General features: G+C 41.2%; 1 protein-coding gene across 1 annotated transcript in view; it reads right to left on the reverse strand.

Annotated features, from left to right (window-relative positions):
* Positions 1 to 10,966: 10,966 nt before the first annotated feature.
* Positions 10,967 to 19,208, reverse strand: part of LOC133547601 (zinc finger protein 568-like) — a 44,225-nt gene continuing 35,983 nt past the window's right edge. The window contains exons 6-7 of the mRNA XM_061893214.1: positions 15,171 to 15,389; positions 10,967 to 12,413 (exon numbers count right to left, since the gene is read on the reverse strand). Coding sequence (XP_061749198.1) covers positions 11,248 to 12,413; positions 15,171 to 15,389 — 1,385 coding nt within the window. The 3' untranslated portion in view covers positions 10,967 to 11,247. The remainder of the gene's footprint in view (positions 12,414 to 15,170; positions 15,390 to 19,208) is intronic.

Below are 19,208 nucleotides of genomic sequence, written 5' to 3' on the forward strand. Positions count from 1 at the left end.
GCTCACAAAGAGGAAGAAACTTGGCTAAACAGTACAAACGTGAAACAAAAACACCTGCTCAAGGGCATGAAAGAAAATTTAACTATAAACTTAAACAGCACAATGGCAAGACTAAAGACATGAAACAAAAGAGTGCACTGTGGCATAAATATATAAACTTACTCGGCATGGAACTGTGGACAGGGCGTAAAGGTTTGGACAGCATGGGTAGGGTGCGTGTGAGTGTGAAGATCCCAGGACGAAGACAAGAAAAAGAGTGACTTAAATAGCTGTGACTATTAGTGAAAACAGGTGTGAGGCTGAGAACAGGGATGTGACAGGTGAAAACTAATGAGGTTGGCATGGAAACAAACAAAACCAGGAAGTGCAAAACGTGACTGATTGTCCAAAATCAAAAACATAACATGACAAAACAAAACATGATCCATAGGTGTGACAATGAGTCAATGTTTTTTCAATAGTTTACTCAGCAATATAAAAAAAAACATCACCATCCATCCATCCATCCATCTTCTTACGCTTATCCGAGGTCGGGTCGCGGGGGCAACAGCCTAAGCAGGGAAACCCAGACTTCCCTCTCCCCAGCCACTTCGTCTAGCTCTTCCCGGGGGATCCCGAGGCGTTCCCAGGCCAGCCGAGAGACATAGTCTTCCCAACGTGTCCTGGGTCTTCCCCGTGGCCTCCTACCAGCTGGACGTGCCCTAAACACCTCCCTAGGGAGGCGTTCGGGTGGCATCCTGACCAGATGCCCGAACCACCTCATCTGGCTCCTCTCCATGTGAAGGAGCAGCGGCTTTACTTTGAGTTCCTCCCGGATGGCAGATCTTCTCACCCTATCTCTAAGGGAGAGACCCGCCACACGGCGGAGGAAACTCATTTCGGCCGCTTGTACCCGTGATCTTATCCTTTCGGTCATGACCCAAAGCTCATGACCATAGGTGAGGATGGGAACGTAGATCGACCGGTAAATTGAGAGCTTTGCCTTCCGGCTCAGCTCCTTCTTCACCACAACGGATCGGTACAACGTCCGCATTACTGAAGACGCCGCACCGATCCGCCTGTCGATCTCACCATCCACTCTTCCCTCACTCGTGAACAAGACTCCTAGGTACTTGAACTCCTCCACTTGGGGCAGGGGTTCCTCCCCAACCCGGAGATGGCACTCCACCCTTTTCCGGGCGAGAACCATGGACTCGGACTTGGAGGTGCTGATTCTCATTCCGGTCGCTTCACACACGGCTGCAAACCGATCCAGTGAGAGCTGAAGATCCCGGTCAGATGAAGCCATCAGGACCACATCATCTGCAAAAAGCAGAGACCTAATCCTGCGGTTACCAAACAGGAACCTCTCAGCGCCTTGACTGTGCCTACAAATTCTGTCCATAAAAGTTATGAACAGAATCGGTGACAAAGGACAGCCTTGGCGGAGTCCAACCCTCACTGGAAATGTGTTCGACTTACTGCCGGCAATGCGGACCAAGCTCTGGCACTGATCGTACAGGGAACGGACCGCCACAATCAGACAGTCCGATACCCCATACTCTCTGAGCACTCCCCACAGGACTTCCCAAGGGACACGGTCCAATGCCTTCTCCAAGTCCACAAAGCACATGTAGACTGGTTGGGCAAACTCCCATGCACCCTCAAGAACCCTGCCGAGAGTATAGAGCTGGTCCACAGTTCCACGACCAGGACGAAAACCACACTGTTCCTCCTGAATCCGAGGTTCGACTATCTGGCGAAGCCTCCTCTCCAGTACACCTGAAAACCTTACCGGGAAGGCTGAGGAGTGTGATCCCACGATAGTTGGAACACACCCTCCGGTCCCCCTTCTTAAAGAGAGGAACCACCACCCCGGTCTGCCAATCCAGAGGTACCGCCCCCGATGTCGACGTGATGCTGCAGAGTCTTGTCAACCAAGACAGCCCCACAGCATCCAGAGCCTTAAGGAACTCCGGGCGGACCTCATCCACCCCCGGGGCCTTGCCACCAAGGAGCTTTTTAACTACCTCAGGGACCTCAGCCCCAGAAATACGAGAGTCCACCACAGATTCCCCAGGCACTGCTTCCTCATAGGAAGACGTGTTGGTGGGATTGAGGAGGTCTTCGAAGTATTCCTTCCACCTATCCACAACATCCGCAGTCGAGGTCAGCAGAACACCATCCACACCATACACGGTGTTGATAGTGCACTGCTTCCCCTTCCTGAGGCGGCGGACGGTGGTCCAGAATCGCTTCGAAGCCGTCCGGAAGTCGTTTTCCATGGCTTCCCCGAACTCCTCCCATGTCCGAGTTTTTGCCTCCGCTTCCGCTGAAGCTGCACACCGCTTGGCCCGTCGGTACTTGTCCACTGCCTCCGGAGTCCTATGAGCCAAAAGGACCCGATAGGACTCCTTCTTCAGCTTGAGGGCATCCCTCACCGCTGGTGTCCACCAAGGGGTTTTAGGATTGCCGCCCCGACAGGCACCAACTACCTTGCGGCCACAGCTCCGATCTGCCCCCTCGACAATTGAGGTGCGGAACATGGTCCACTCGGACTCAATGTCCAGCACCTCCCTCGTGACATGTTCAAAGTTCTTCCGGAGGCGGGAATTGAAACTTTGTCTGACAGGAGACTCTGCCAGACGTTCCCAGCAGACCCTCACAATGCGTTTGGGCCTCCCAGGTCTGTCCGGCATCCTCCCCCACCATCGCAGCCAACTCACCACCAGGTGGTGATCGGTAGAAAGCTCCGCCCCTCTCTCCACCCGAGTGTCCAAAACATATTATTGTACATGTTATACTGTACAATTGAATAAATCAGAAACTGATGACATAGCGCTGTATTTTACTTCTTTATCTTTTTTTCAACCAAAAATGCTTTGCTCTGATTTACTTGAATTAAAAAAATGTTCCCAGGGGGTACATCACTGAAAAAAGGTTGAGAACCACTGTTGTAGTAATTTGCTCCCTGGCCCCCAAAGTCCTAGTGGCAGGTGCTAACCACCGACAGGCAATCAGCCTAATTCTTACCTGTATGATAAGGCTATGGAACGCCTCTACCTTGGAAGTCTGGTGTTTACTCGACGGCATGGCGATATCTTTCAGCAGGGACTTGTTGTTGACAACCTCCTCCAGTTTCACTGCTGAGCGTGAGACTAAACATACATTTAAAATAGAACAATGTTTATACAAAATGTTCCAGTCAACTTGAAAACTGGTTATCTATTTACAAGTTTATCTGAATTTTTTGACTTTCAAAAGATCCATCCATCCATTTTTCTACCGCTTATTCCCTTTGGGTTTGCGGGGGGAGCTGGTGCCTACCTCAGCTACAATCGGGCGGAAGGCGGCGTACAGCCTGTACAAGTCGCCACCTCAACGCAGGGCACTTTCAAAAGATGTGCAGTAAAATATTGCTATTCCCTCACTGCTTTCGGGCAACTTATTTGCCTACTTATTTGGTTTGAGACATTTCTTTTGCATACTTCTACCGTGCAGTTGTCCAAGAGCACAAATTGGGAAGAGGTGGCCATGGTCCTTGTGGATGTTCTGAATGTGTCTCTCCACAGACTTCCACTAGGCAACCAGAAGTTCCCCCTCTCCAGGCGGTGTAGACGCTGCACTCCCATGCTGTTCAGCACTTGCAATACCTTGCCAGAAGATCCGCCAGCCAAGAGAATGCCAGCAGATAGCAGGATGTTGCCCGCGGCATAAGGGCCAATGTTTGGCTGGCTGCTCCACCTACTCCTCCGGTCACATGATGTACATTGTATGGTCATGTTTGGCTGGCTGCTCCACCTACTCCTCCGGTCACATGATGTACATTGTATGGTCATGATCAGCTGTGTACCGTTCCAATCCCAAGAAGGGCTTATGTCCTGGCTGCCACAGGCTGGACAGTGACACCACTTGACGAGACTCTGGAGGCACGACTCAAAGATGATGTACTTCGGTACCTTGTGGGCGCCCTCTTCCCGCATCTTGGGAGTACGTGTGGGATCTGGCGGCCCGTCAGATTGACACGGATCCGACGTCGATGACCCACTCGGCACGTAGCTGACATGGGAAGAACCACTATCAGAAGGACTTGATGCTGGTCCTTCATCAAACAATGCAGGAGGTGGTCGTAGCTTGGCTTGCATTCCAGACACACCTGGAGATGCTATGTTGGGCTGCATCTCGGGGCTGCTGCACTTGACGATGGGACTTCACTAACCCTGGCTGGCCCAGCTCTAACCCTCTCGAGGATCTCTGGGGTCACCTGCTGTCCTAGCAATAAAATAAAACACAAGTTGTTTTATATAATCTGTTAAATTTGAACTAGGATCACATACTAATTATTATCTTTGAATCCACTGCTTTCCACCAACAACTTTCTTCTTCGTAGTCTCCATTATTAATTGAACAAGTTGCAAAAGATTCAGCAACACAGATGTCCAAAATACTCTGTAATTACGCGTTGAACAGAGACGACTATTAGCCGTGTGTGGACGTGAGCCAAGATGTCCCCAACAATTTGTGACGTCACGCGCACGCGTAATCATAGACGTCATCATTCCGCCATGTTTTAACTCCGCGGGAAATTTAAAATTGCAATTTAGTAAACTAAAAAGGCCGTATTGGCATGTGTTGCAGTGTTAATATTTCATCATTGATATATAAACTATCAGACTGTGTGGTCGGTAGTAGTGGCTTTCAGTAGGCCTTTAAAGATGTTCTGTGAAAAACTCTAACAAAATAATGCACAATGAAGAAAAACAATGTGCTCGGTTTGTAATAAAATATTTTCTGTGAAAAACTTGATAAACAAAAGTATGCGGATTGGAGAATAAACATTCAAAAGCTCAGTTTGTAAACAAGGATTCTCTGCGAATAATCTATTGATAACAGATTAAAAAAATACACCCAGAAGTAAAAACATTATTGTGCTCAGTTCGTAATAAAATAGTCTTTGTGAAAAAACTTGATGAACAAAATAATGCACACTGAAGAAAAAACATTAATGTACTCAGTTTGTGATAAAAGATGCTCTGTAAAAAAAAGTGCTAACAAACAAAAGAATGCACACTCGGGAAAAACCATTAATGTACTCAGTTTGTGAGAAAGGATTCTGTGTGAAGAAACTTTTGATAACAGACAAAATACAAACTAAAGAAACCCCATTAAAGTGCTCGGTTTGTAATAAAAGATGCTCTGGAAAAAAACATGATAACAAGCAAAATAATGTACACTGGAGAAACACTCGTGCTCGGTTTGTAAAAAAAAAGGATTATCTGTGAAGAAACTATTGATAACAAATAAAACAAATTACACACTGGGTAAAACCATAAATGTGCTTAGTTTGTAATAAAAATATTATCTGTGAAGAAACGTATGATAACAGACAAAAAATTACACAAAGTAGAAAAACCATTAATGTGCTCAGTTTGTAATAAAAGACTCTGTGAATAAAAGTTTGCTAACAAACAAAATAATACACACTGGAGAAAAACATTAATGTGTTCAGTTTGTAATCAAATATTATTTGTGAAGAAAGTCTTGATAACAGAAAAAATAATGCACACTGAAGAAAAACCATTAATGTGCTCAGTTTGTTACAAAGATGCTGTGTAAACAAAACTTGATAAACAAACAAATTCACACAGGAGAAAAACACATTAATGTGCTCAGTTTGTAATACAAGATTCTGTGTTGAAGAGTTTAAGATTCTATGCACACATGGAGACAAACCATTAATGTGCTCAGTTTGTGAAAAAAAAAAAAAAAAAAAGATGCTCTAAGAAAAACTTGATAAACAAAAGAATGCACACTGGAAAATCAAGTGCTCAGTTTGTAAACAAAGATTCTCTGTGAAGAATCTATTAATAACAGATTAGAGAAATTCTAAAGGAATCATAATTAAAGGGAGAGAGTATAAATTGGCCAGATGTGGATGACATTTTAGTCTTCCTCTGGCACCCAACATACTCTCTTCCTAAATGAATGCACTCATTTGAACGGTAGGGTCTATTATCAGGACATAAAATCAACATCGGTAAAACTCAACTCCTCTCGTATAATTATAACCCAGAAGCAGTGAAATTATGTACAAAAATCACACACAAAGGAATATTTTCTTATATTGTTTTTTTAATCTCTATAGTTCAAGTTTTACTTAGCTATTGTCTCCATCCAAAATGGATGGAGACCATATATATATATATATATATATATATATATATATATATATATATATATATATATATATATATATATATCACCGACGTCCCACTGGGTCATTATTGTCACCGATGTCCCACTGGGTGTGAGTTTTCCTTGCCCTTATGTGGGCCTACCGAGGATGTCGTGGTGGTTTGTGCAGCCCTTTGAGACACTAGTGATTTAGGGCTATATAAGTAAACATTGATTGATTGATTGATATATATATATATATATATATACCCCCTGATATGTCTTTTAAATACCTGGGCCTCATTTTATCAAAATATATAACAACATTATCAGTATAAAATTATCTACCCATACATAAGAAAATAAAAGATGACATAGCACGATGGAACTTAATTCCTTTTTTTCGCCTTAGCTGTAGAATTGATTGTATTAAAAGGAATGCACTTCCAAGACTGCTGTACCGATTTCAAACTCTGCCAATAGAGATCAACAAAAAATAATTCAGCTTCATGTAGTGTAATGAAAGATTAAAAAATGCTCAGTTTTGAAACTATTAAAGGGGAACATTATCAGCAGACCTATGTAAGCGTCAATATATACCTTGATGGTGCAGAAAAAAGACCATCTATTTTTTTAACCGATTTCCGGACTCTAAATGGGTAAATTTTGGCGAATTAAACGCCTTTTTGTTTATTGCGCTGGAGGCGATGACGTCAGAATGTGACGTCGCCGAGGTAATACAGCCGCCATTTTCATTTTCAACACATTACAAAGACCAGGTCTCAGCTCTGTTATTTTCCGTTTTTTCGACTATTTTTTGGAACCTTGGAGACATCATGCCTCGTGGGTGTGTTGTCGGAGGGTGTAACAACACTAACAGGGAGGGATTCAAGTTGCACCACTGGCCCCAAGATGCCAAAGTGTCTGCCGCATTTGACCGGCGATGCTAAGACAGACATGGCACAGAGATGTATGGATAACCTGCAGATGCATTTGCAACGATAGTCAACGAAATCACAAAGGTGAGTTTTGTTGATGTTGTTGACATATGTGCTAATCAGACATATTTGGTCGCGGCATGACTGCCAGCTAATCGATGCTAACATGCTATTTACTGGCGGTTGTAAAGCAGACATGGCACAGAGATGTATGGATAACCTGCAAATGCATTTGCAACGATAAAGTCAACGAAATCATAAAGGTGAGTTTTGTTGATGTTGACTGCCAGCTAATCGATGCTAACATGCTATGCTAATCGATGCTAACATGCTATTTACCGGCGGTGCTAAAGCAGACATGGCACAAAGATGTATGGATAACCTGGAGATGCATTTGCAACTATATTACGTTTCCTTCCACCCACATTTTATGCGAAAAAAACACTTACCAATCGACGGATTTAAGTTGCTCCAGTGTCACAAGATGCGAAAGTCCTGATCGTTTGGTCCGCACATTTTACCGGCAATGCTAACGCAGCTACTCGGCCATGCTATGGCTATGAATAGCGTCAATAGCTATTCGCTCAGTAGCTTCAGTTTCTTCTTCAATACTTTCATACTCCAACCATCTGTTTCAATACATGCGTAATCTGTTGAATCGCTTAAATCGCTGAAATCCGAGTGTGAATCCGAGCTAATGTCGCTATATCTTGCTGTGGTATTCCCATTGTTTGTTTACATTGGCAGCACTGTATGACATCACAGGGAAATGGATAGTGGTTTCGAAGATAGCGAAAATAAGGCAATTTAAAGCTTTATTTAGGGATATTCCGAGACCGGTAAAATTTTGAGTAAAACTTCAAAAAATACAACAAGCCCCTGGGAACTGATTGTTATTGTTTTAACCCTTTTGAAATTGTGATAATGTTCCCCTTTAAAAGGACACATTTTAAAAAAAAAACAAGACTTCTATCAATATCTGCAGTTGCAGCATTTTGTTAATATGAAGGTGAAACATGTAACAAAGACAAGCATTTGTTTCATTGAACTATTTACAAAAGCATACAATTCAGAAACTATTGATAGAAGTGTTTCATGCTTGTATAAGAAATCATATTTAACTTCATATGTTAAAACAAAATGGGAGAAGGAAGGAGGGATAACTATATCTGAGGAAGAATGGACAATAAAAAGGAGATATCAATGGACTTGTAGCAGCTCACCCAAGTGGAGAGTTTGGCTGGGAAAGTTTTATTCCACCTTCTCAGAAGTCTCAGTATGATAACAACTCCCCTGCCTGTTGGACAAATTGTGGGAATCTAAAGGCAAACCACTAGCATGTTTTCTGGGACTGCTCTGCCATAAAGGACTATTGGAAAGAGATACACCAAGCTCTACAGGATATTTTCAAATCACCCCTTGAAAGTAACATTCTGTTTTTCACACATCGCACCTCAGGATTGGCTGAAAAAAGAGAAATACTTCATGAATATCCTACTAGTGGCTTGTAAAAAGAGCATTACCAGGAAATGGATATTACAGGAGAGCCCAACTTTGAAGAAATGGATGGAAATCACAATGGACATTTATAAAACACAGGAGATAACAGCTTTTATTATTTATAAACTAGAGAAATGTACCTCATACTGGGAATACTGGGTTGATTATGTCACGCCACATAAGACTAATTTTTTTTTCTAATTAGTGATTAAACTGTTTTAAAAAAAAAAAGATTACTCCCTATATGTATATAGTTTTTTCTGTTTGTATTATTTGTTATTAATATTATTATTACTTTGTTTTTTGTTTTCGTTTTTTGCTGTCTTTCTTTTTTTGTGGGGGAGGGGTGCAGGTGTCATCGTTGGGAAATAAACAAAAAATTATATTTTGATCTTTCGGGCAGACAATAGATGTATGATGTATGCACATATGATGTAATGGATAACAATGTCAGATGATGGATGTCCATGAAAAAAACAATAATAATAATAATTTGTAAGTAAAAAATACATTTAAATGAAATAAGAGTAGTTGTAGTAGTGACTTCTGTCATGCGGACTGTAGCCTCCACATGAGAGAGAAGTGAGAAGAAGATTGTGTGAATCCTGCCTTCCAGTCCCAGTGTGCTGACATGACACTAGATTGCTTCTCCCTCATTATCCAGCCTGTCAATCTTGGCTCAGCTCATTTCTGACACTCCATTTGTCACATCTGGCAAATTTTGTTCACATTTTGTTCGTGTTTTCCGCTGTTTAATGTTTGAATTCCTGTCCTGTGCTTTTATTTTGGTGGCTCTCCCAGTTTTGTTGGTGTTTTCCCGTGGCAGCTTCACTTCTGTCCCCGAGCATTTCCCCTCACCTTTTTTCTGTTTGCAATCAAGACTATTTCAATTGATCCTCTTGCTACCTTTGTTGTCCGGACATTATTCTTTGTTCACGGGTGACTCTCCTTTTTGATGTCAAGCTCGAGTACGCACATATTTTGTGGACGCCGTCTGCTCCACATTTCCTGTGAGTGTTTTGCTGGGTTTCAGCGGTTTGTTTTGTTGTCTTCACAGTTCCCTGTTGCTCTCGGTTTTTGTTCGTTTATCAGTAAACATCACTTTTTTTTACTGCATGGTGCCACCTGGTTCATCTGCATCTTAAGAAATCATTCCCAATTTCCGATTTTTGGTGAATTATTGTGAAATTTCCACTGTCATGTTACTCTTTAAGGCTTCACGGTGGAAGAGGGGTTAGTGTGTCTGCCTCACAATATGAAGGTCCTGAGTAGTCAGGGTTCAATCCCGGGCTCAGGATCTTTCTGTGTGGAGTTTGCATGTTCTCCCCGTGAATGCGTGGGTTCCCTCCGGGTACTCCGGCTTCCTCCCACCTTCAAAGACATGCACCTGGGGATAGGCTCCTCCCACCTCCAAAGACATACACCTGGGGATAGGCCCCTCCCACCTCCAAAGACATGCACCTGGGGATAGGCCCCTCCCACCTCCGAAGACATGCACCTGGGGATAGGCCCCTCCCAAACCCCCAAAGACATGCACCTGGGGATAGGCTCCTCCCACCTCCAAAGACATGCACCTGGGGATAGGCCCCTCCCACCTCCAAAGACATGCACCTGGGGATAGGCCCCTCCCACCTCCAAAGACATGCACCTGGGGATAGGTTGATTGGCAACACTGAATGGTCCCTAGTGTGTGAATGTTGTCTGTCCATCTGTGTTGGCCCTGCGATGAGACGGCGACTTGTCCAGGGTGTATGCCACCTTCCACCCGATTGTAGCTGAGGTAGGCAGCAGCGCCCCTCGCAACACCAAAGGGGAATAAGCGGTAGAAAATGGATGGATGTTACTCTTTATAGTTGATTAGAAAATTAAGAAAATATTTACTGAGTCAGCTGCTAGTTCACTTTTTGTGGAGTCATTTTGCTACCTGTCAAGTAGGGAATTTGTTCTTAAATATATATAAATAATCCTTAATATTGGAAGGCATAGTGATTAATTTATTCAGCAGAGCATTAAAACTTGAATCCGACAAAAATGTAAACACAAATGCTGTCTTCCTCGCTGCTAAAACATGATAGCAACATGCATCTGCTAGCCCCCACTTCTCACAATGTGGCGAGGTAGATCTATAAGAGGCACTCTAATATGGTACTTAAATCTATATTTTTAGTCTTATTATCGAGGAATATTGAGGTCACACTTATATTAAAAAATTAATGTCAAAGTTTCGTCCAGTATTCTGATGATGATGATGATGATGAATCTGTGTCCAAACTCAGAGTCCAAATTTTGCTAACAATTGTATTACTTCATATTTTTAATTGGAGAATAACATCAATAAAATGCAATGGAAAAAATGTGTGGAAAAAAATGAAAAAATTAAGATGACCTCTCTTTAACAATGGGAAAATAGAATAAAAATTTAGCAACATATATAATATTCAATAAATGCACACAACTTAAAAAGTCATTCCAGGACAACATATAAGAGTAGAAGATGAGAAGCACAACATTCAACATAAAATATACGTTCATATTAAACATGCTGTGTTTTTAAAGTACATTTAGCACAATCACTAAGTGTTTTTAAATCCCTGCAGCTTCCATGACTGTTACACACTTGTGTTTACTGACCTGATACTTAAACCTGATTGTTTTATCACACAAACGGTTTCTCTCCATTGTGTGTTCTCATGTGTTTGGTCACACATTGCTTTCTGGAGAAACTCTTCTTACAAACAGGGCAAGTAAAAGGTTTCTCCCCAGTATGTATTCTCATGTGTGTGGTCATGTCAGGCTTCATGGAGAAACTCTTCTTACAAACAGAGCAAGGAAAAGGTTTCTCACCAGTGTGTGTCCTCATGTGTGTGGTCATGTGTTGCCATCTGGAGAAACTCTTCTTACAAACAGAGCAAATAAAAGGTTTCTCTCCAGTGTGTGTTCTCATGTGTGTGGTCATGTTACGCTTTGTGGAGAAACTCTTCTTACAAACAGAGCAAGTAAAAGGTTTTTCTCCAGTATGTATTCTCATGTGTGTGGTCATGTCAGGCTTCATGGAGAAACTCTTCTTACAGACAGAGCAAGTAAAAGGTTTCTCTCCAGTGTGTGTTCTCATGTGTGTGGTCATGTGATGCTTTCTGATGAAGCTCTTCTTACAGACAGAGCAAGTGAAAGGTTTCTCACCTGTGTGTATTTTCATGTGTAATGTCATGATACTCTTAGCGTTGAATCTTTTAGCACAAATTGAGCAAGCAAAAGGTTTCTCTCCAGTATGTGTTCTCATGTGTGTGGTCATGTCATTCTTTCTGGGGAAACTCTTCTTACAAACAGAGCAAGTAAAAGGTTTCTCTCCAGTATGTATTGTCATGTGTGTGGTCATGTATTGCTTTCTGGAGAAACTCTTCTTACAAACAGGGCAAGTATAAGGTTTCTCTCCAGTATGTGTTCTCATGTGTACTGTAAAATTACTCTTATGTCTAAAAGATTTTTCACATTCAGAGCAGTCAAAGTGTTTGCTGTTATTTTGATGTCTCGTATCACCTTCAGAGTCATTTTTACTCTTCAAAGGTTTTTGGATGTGGTCACTGTGATCAGAAGAGTCTGACATCATGTGGTCCATGTCTGACAGTGGAGCAAAGATGCTGTCTGGTTCTGACTTTATATCATCTTCGTCATTAACCTCCTCCAACCTTGGAAGCTGCTCCCACAGTTCCTCTTCTTCCTCTATATGAGTGGGCTCGAGCTTCTTCTGTCCCACACTGGAGCTCCACTCCTGCTGCTTGGAGGGAATCTCTTCATGACTCTCTGCTGACACCTGCTGGACGTCTGCAGAACATAGAACACAAATGAGGTGTTACTTATTGAAGTTTGCAGTATTCAAACTATTCACAGGTGAGTTAGGCCAAATAGACAGCACTCCACGTTATGCATTTATTTAGTTTACCTTTTCTTTGGCCCACCCCTATAAAGTTATTCATTTTCTCCACCTACATTAAAAAGACAGCATCCATCTATATCTTGAAAAACAAAAACAATGATGTGTGTGGTGTTTGAGAACAGTTTGTAAGAGCTTGACAGTAAAACTTTTCATGAACTTTAACTCACCTTAATGTGCTGGACGTCTTTGATCATTATGATTTTGGTTTAGAGCAGGGGTCTCAAACATGCGGCCCGCGGGCAAAATTGCGTTCCGCGAAACGTTATTATGCGGCGCGCGCTTTGATGTGACAATTTTATGTTGGTGCGGCCCATGAGTTTAATCTGAACGGCGCTTGATAGGTCATGCTTGCCCACGTCCCCAATTTTCCCGGGAGACCCCTTAATTTCAGGGCACCAATTCTCTCGAAGCCCCTGTCAATTTTTACCAGATCAACAATATTCAGGGAGTGCCATAAAGGCACTGCCTTTAGCGCCCCCTATATCCTGAATTGACAGCGTGCAAGCCCAATTAGAATAGAATAGAATATAATAGACTTTATTGTCATTATATTTGCATATAACGAGATTAAAGACTCCAACTTGAGTGGCGGTTGTGGGAACAAATATGGGGTGAAATAAATAACACAAGGGGTAATAAAGGAAAAACTAACAATTGAAATAAACAGACAACTATCCAATAAAAATAACAAGCAATCCTGTACAATATACAGCACACTGTAGAAATACAAAATACTGTACAATATACAGAACAAGACAAGAGTACGGAAGTAATAAATAATAATCAGTATTGCACAGTAGGGTATTAGGGCATGATATTGTACAGGGGTGAATTATTATTATTATAAGTTAGATTTTAACATGGTGACAGCTCTGGAGAAGAAGCTGTCTCTGAGCCTGTTTGTTCTGGCTCTGATACACCTGTAGCGCCTGCCTGATGGTAGCAGGTGGAACAGGTGGTAGCCAGGGTGTGTGCTGTCTTTGGTGATGGTTTTTGCTTTCTTGAGGCAACGGGAGTTATGTAAATGCTTCAAGGAGGGGAGGGGGCAGCCGATAATTTTTTGTGCAGACTTTATGACCCTCTAATTCGCCTGTTTGTCTGCTTCAGTGCAGCTGGCGTACCACACTGTTATGCAGAGTGGTCCAGAGTCCAGAAGAAAGCAAATTTTGTATTTCAATTGGAAGTCAAGGCGCTATAGTCTGGAGGAAAGCTGGAGAGGAGCAAAATCCAAGTTGCTTGAAATCCAGTGTGTTCCCACAGTCAGCAATGGTTTGGGGAGCCATGTCAGCTGCTGGTTTTTGTCCACTGTGTTTAATCAAGTCTAGAGTCAATGGAGCTGTGTACCAAGAGCACTCCATGCTTCCATCTGTTGTAAAGCTCTATGGAGATGATGACTTCATCTTCCAGCATGATCTGCCAGAACCAGCAGTAACTGGTGTACTGACCATGGCATTACTGTCCGCGATTGGCCTGCCAACCCCCCTGACCTGAACCCCTTAGAGAATTTGTGGGGTATTGTGAAGAAGAAGCTGTAAGACACCAGACCCAATAATGCAAATGAGTTTAAGGCCACTAGCGAAGCATCCTGAGCATCCATAACACCTCAGCAATGCCACAGGCCGATTGCCTCCATGCCACGCCGCATTGATGCAGTAATCCATGCGAAAGGATTCCCAACCAAGTACTTAGTGCATTATTTGACATTTTCAAATATTTGATTTTGTTTTGCTGTTATAGTTTTTTTTTACTTGGTCCGAGGAAATATTCAAATTTTTTGAGATAGGATTTTTGAGTTTTCTTAAGCTGTATGCCATAATCAGCAATATCAAAATAATAAAAGGATTGCAATATTTCAGTTGATGTGTAATGCATCCAGAATGTCTGACATTTCCATGTTTTTGGTTTCATTACAGAAAATAATTTTCTGAGACAATCCTATACATATATATATATATATATATACATATATATATATATATATATATATATATATATATATATATGTATATATATATATATATATATATATATATATATATATATACATACATAAGAGAGAGAGACAGAGGTATTGTAATAACTTGAAGTAAATAATGAAGATTGAAAACCAATTACAAAAAACAGAATCCCAAACAAATTTACTAAAAGCTTACCTTTTTTAATTTGGCATAGTATGTATATATTATTAATGTTGTAAATAAACTCTTAATACATCTAGAACAGGGGTGGGCAACCCGCAGCTCCGGAGCCACATGCAGCTCTTTGGCCACTCTGATAAGGCTCAGCTGCATAATCACCGACCCCCTTGGTTATTTCGGGAGGTTTCCTTATTTTGGTGCATCTCCCGGACATCAACCGGGGCTAATAGTCTCCGATTTTCAGTCGGACTACAATATTGAGGGCGCGCCGTGATGACTTTACTTTTAACATCCTCTGCGAACAGAACAGAACGTGTGTCGCTTGAGGTGGGTGGGGTTGGGGGGCAGGGTTTGGTGCTAGCGGGGTGTATAATGTAGCCACGAAAAGTCACGGATGCATGGGATTGTGGGTATTTGTTCTGTTCTGTTTATGTTGTGTTACTGTGAGAATGTCCTCCCGAAATGTGTTTGTCATTCTTGTATAATCTTGTATAATGTTGAGCTTACTTGGACTGTGATGAAGCTGTGAGGACTCAGGTGGTTTGTCTTCATGCTCTTCAGTCTTCACAGAGACAACAGTCAGTGGAAACTTGCTGACATCAGCCTCCTCCTGCCCTACAGGACACTCTCCCTCCTGACTGATCCACACTTCCTCCTCTTCCTCTTTCATGTGGGGGGGCTGTGGATCCTCCCCTTCCTCTTTAATGTGAGGAGGCTGCTGGATGTCTGTTGGGTAAATAAGTAAATAAGATAAAGAGAGTATAGAAATAGTTTTGAACTGACACTGTTAACACAATGACATGATTTGTGTTCTTTTGTGTATTGTGTTAAAAGTGTGTAGCAAAACAACCAATAAAAACACTGGAAATACCTACTTTTTTCCTAAAAATTATTCAAAAGTGGTACAGTGAGTACAAAAACAGACTCGGAAATTTGATGGGGGGCAATTTGAAAAGTTTGTATAAGTGTGAGGCAGCATTGATTGAAGCATTCTTAACTTCACTGATGTAAAGTGGGTACATATTTAATTCTGTACACGGTCTGTTAAACCTACTCTTTATCTCTAAACTTAACCATAATATTATAATGACATTGTCATTACCATAACTTAAATATCATGGAAATAAAAAAATATATAATTCCAAAATCACTAAAAAAAAACAAAAAACATTCATGGTATGTTTTTGTTATCATGCAACATACTTTCTTGAGGTCATTTTGTTGGCTGGGCCAAAAGGAACTTTTACCAAAACATGTTTTACTATGTGCTGTTTTATGGAGTATCTCCATCAACAATTCCTCTTTAGGAATTGGAGACCATCTACGACACGCTGAAGGAAAGTCAGTCACCTTTATGTTCTTTTAATAAAACAAGTGTTGACTACTTTGGTTACTGAAAATAAATGTTTACTTTCACTTATTGATGCATGTAGGTCAGAGTCATGACGTGAAATAATTAGATTTGATTACAGTATAAAATATATTTGGTGAGTGTATGAGTTTAGTGTAAAAATGTTGACACATGTTTACATCTTCTTGGGGACTGGAACACAGATATGTCCTGAAAGGATGCACCCATTTTTAAAACCTTCACTAAGCTGTGCCACCAACATAGTCTCACTTAGCTCATTAAGCAAACTACCAGGGTGAGTGAGTCCTTTTAATCCTTCATAGACCTCCTTGTTACTTCTGACCAGTCTCAAATCACCACAAGTGGAACTACTGTATGAGGCTTAAGTGACCATTCCATCATTTTCTGTACCCATGAAGAACAGAACCGAGGCTGACGGCCACAAAACAAGAGAAGCTACAATCCTCAAGACCTAGACTAGCAAGGCTTTCAATGACAAACTGCCGAAATAAGACTTGCCTCGGTACTTGCAAGTACACAGGTCTTTGGGTCAATTCCTAACCTCAGAAAAGTAAATAACTTCACAGTCAAAGTGGGCGACAATATTATAACAAACAAAAATTAGATTAACTTTCTTGGCTGCATCGTAGAGACTAAACTCTGCAGTGAAAAAATGACTACTCAGGTAGTGAAAGAATCAACCGACAAATTATAATCTTACTAATGTTGTCCGATACCAATATTTTGGTACCGAGACCTGTACAAAAATGTATTTTGATACTTTTCTAAAAAAAAGGGATCACAGAAAAGTGCTTTATTGGCTTTCTTAAAATAACATTTTTTTTGGGGTACATTAAACATGTTTCCTATTGCAAGTTTGTGAACATACTGGACAACTTGTCTTTTAGTAGTAAGTATATAAAGAAAAACTCCTAATTTAGTCTGTTGACATATGCAGTAACATATTGTGTCATTTATATTCTATTATTATTAGGTCAAAATTATTAAGGACATGTGGTAAAATGTGGATTATTAATTTACTTGTTCATTAACTTTAAATATCTGCTTATTTTCTGTTTTAACATGTTCTACCTACACTTCTGTTAAAATGTAATAATCACTTATGTTTCTGTTGTTTGGATACTTTACATTAGTTTTGGATGATACCATAAATGTGGGTATCAATCTGATACCAAGTAGTTACAGGATCATATATTGGTCATATTCAAAGTCCTCATGTGTCCAGTGACATATTTCCTGAGTTTATAAACATAATATAAATAAATACAAATAAAAAAACGGAAGAAGATGTGATGGCAAAACATTTTGATGTAAACATAGAAGTAGTACTTTTTAGAGGCGGTTTAGTACCGAATATGATTAATGCAGTTGAGATGGGGTCCAACACCCGCCACGACCCCAAACGTGACAAGCAGTAGAAAATGGATGGATGGATAGTATCACGGTACTTTACCAATACCGGCATTCCATACACCCTTACTTCTTATATAGTAGGATCACCCCGCTGGTGGGTAGAAATACACTTAAGACTCTGACACAAGCACTCATTTAAAGTCCTACTGAAAGCCACTACTAGCGACCACACAGTCTGATAGTTTATATATCAATGATGAAATATTAACATTGCAACACATGACAATACGGCCGCTTTAGTTTACTAAATTGCAATTTTAAATTTCCTGCGGAGTTTATTGGTGAAAACGTCAAGGAAATATTAGCGGTGCACCACACACAGCTAAAAGTTGTCTGCTATAACGGCATAATTACACAGTATTTTGGACATCTGTGTTGCTGAATCTTTTGCAATTTGTTCAATTAATAATGGAGAAGTCAAAGTAGAAAGATGGAGTTGGGAAGCTTTAACCTTTAGCCACACAAACACACGGTGATTCCTTGTTTAAAATTCCCGGAGGTGAAACTTTACTATGGATCAGAGCGGTCAAGCAAACATGGATCCCGACCAAATGTCAACCAGCAGGTTTCGGTGAGAAAATTGTGGTTAAAAAGTCACCTCTTACCGGAGATCAGCTGAACTTGCGCCATCCATACAGCTGCCGTCGACTTCCCTCAGAGACTGGCCTCAAGACACCCGTGGACACACCCCTCCAACTATCAGGTAATATTAAACTCACTAATACGTCACTTCCTGTTCATGAGAAAGGACACAAAAGAAAAAGGCTCCGCCTTTGCTACCGGACTTTTTATTTATTCTGAAGATTTTGACAACTGATTTGCGATCACAGCCACAGGAGAGTCACCTGGCATCCTTGACCTCATTTTGGTCAGTTGTGAGGCACTGATACGCTGAAATAAGGCAAGTTGGATGAGACGTTTGCCTCAAGCCATCGGCGCCTTACCGCAGCTCAAAGCGGTTGCCTAGCAACCAAAAGCTACGGCGAGTTTACAGCTGTTTTAAAGTGCTTCCAACGTCGCAGAGTGTTATAAGTTGACAGACTAACACCTCAAATCGATCTGTGAACAACGCAATGCACGCATTGTTGGAACAAACAAGTTAAACGTGCTGCAAGTTGCTAAAGTAACTGCCGTTTAAGACACAAGAGTCACTGATGTCATCGATCTGCCACAATGCCAAAAGTTAAAGAGAAGACTGAAACCCAAAACCTTCGGTGTCAGCCGACACAGGACACAACTGGGACCAAGATTTGAGACTGGACACAGGACATGATGGGAATCAAGAAGGAGTACTACTAAAAATACTCCATGAATTAAAAGAAGATTGGAAAGAAATGAAAGAAGAAATGAAAGAAATAAAAAAAGATCTGAAAAAAGCAATGGAAGAACACAAACAAGATGTGAAAAGTCTGCAAACTCAAATCATCACCAGAAAAAATGAAGTCTCTGATATGTGCCAACAATTGAAGACCTTTCAAGAAGATATGCGCCAACAAATGAAGACCCTTCAAGAAGACAACTCCATGCTGTGGAATATCATAGATGAAATGGAGCAGGATAAACGAATGAATGATATCATGGTGACAGGGCACCGAATTAAACCAAGATCCTATGCGAAGGCTGTGAATAATGAAGGTGAACCAGATGAAATGGACCTTGTCTCGGCAGAACAGCAAGTGGTCAACTTTCTGCAATCAAAGGAAATTGAAATCGATATTATTACCATCGAAACATGCATCCCACTGAACAGAAGAGACAAC

This window comes from Nerophis ophidion, unplaced genomic scaffold, assembly GCF_033978795.1.
Source record: "Nerophis ophidion isolate RoL-2023_Sa unplaced genomic scaffold, RoL_Noph_v1.0 HiC_scaffold_132, whole genome shotgun sequence".
Classification (NCBI taxonomy): Eukaryota; Metazoa; Chordata; class Actinopteri; order Syngnathiformes; family Syngnathidae; genus Nerophis; species Nerophis ophidion.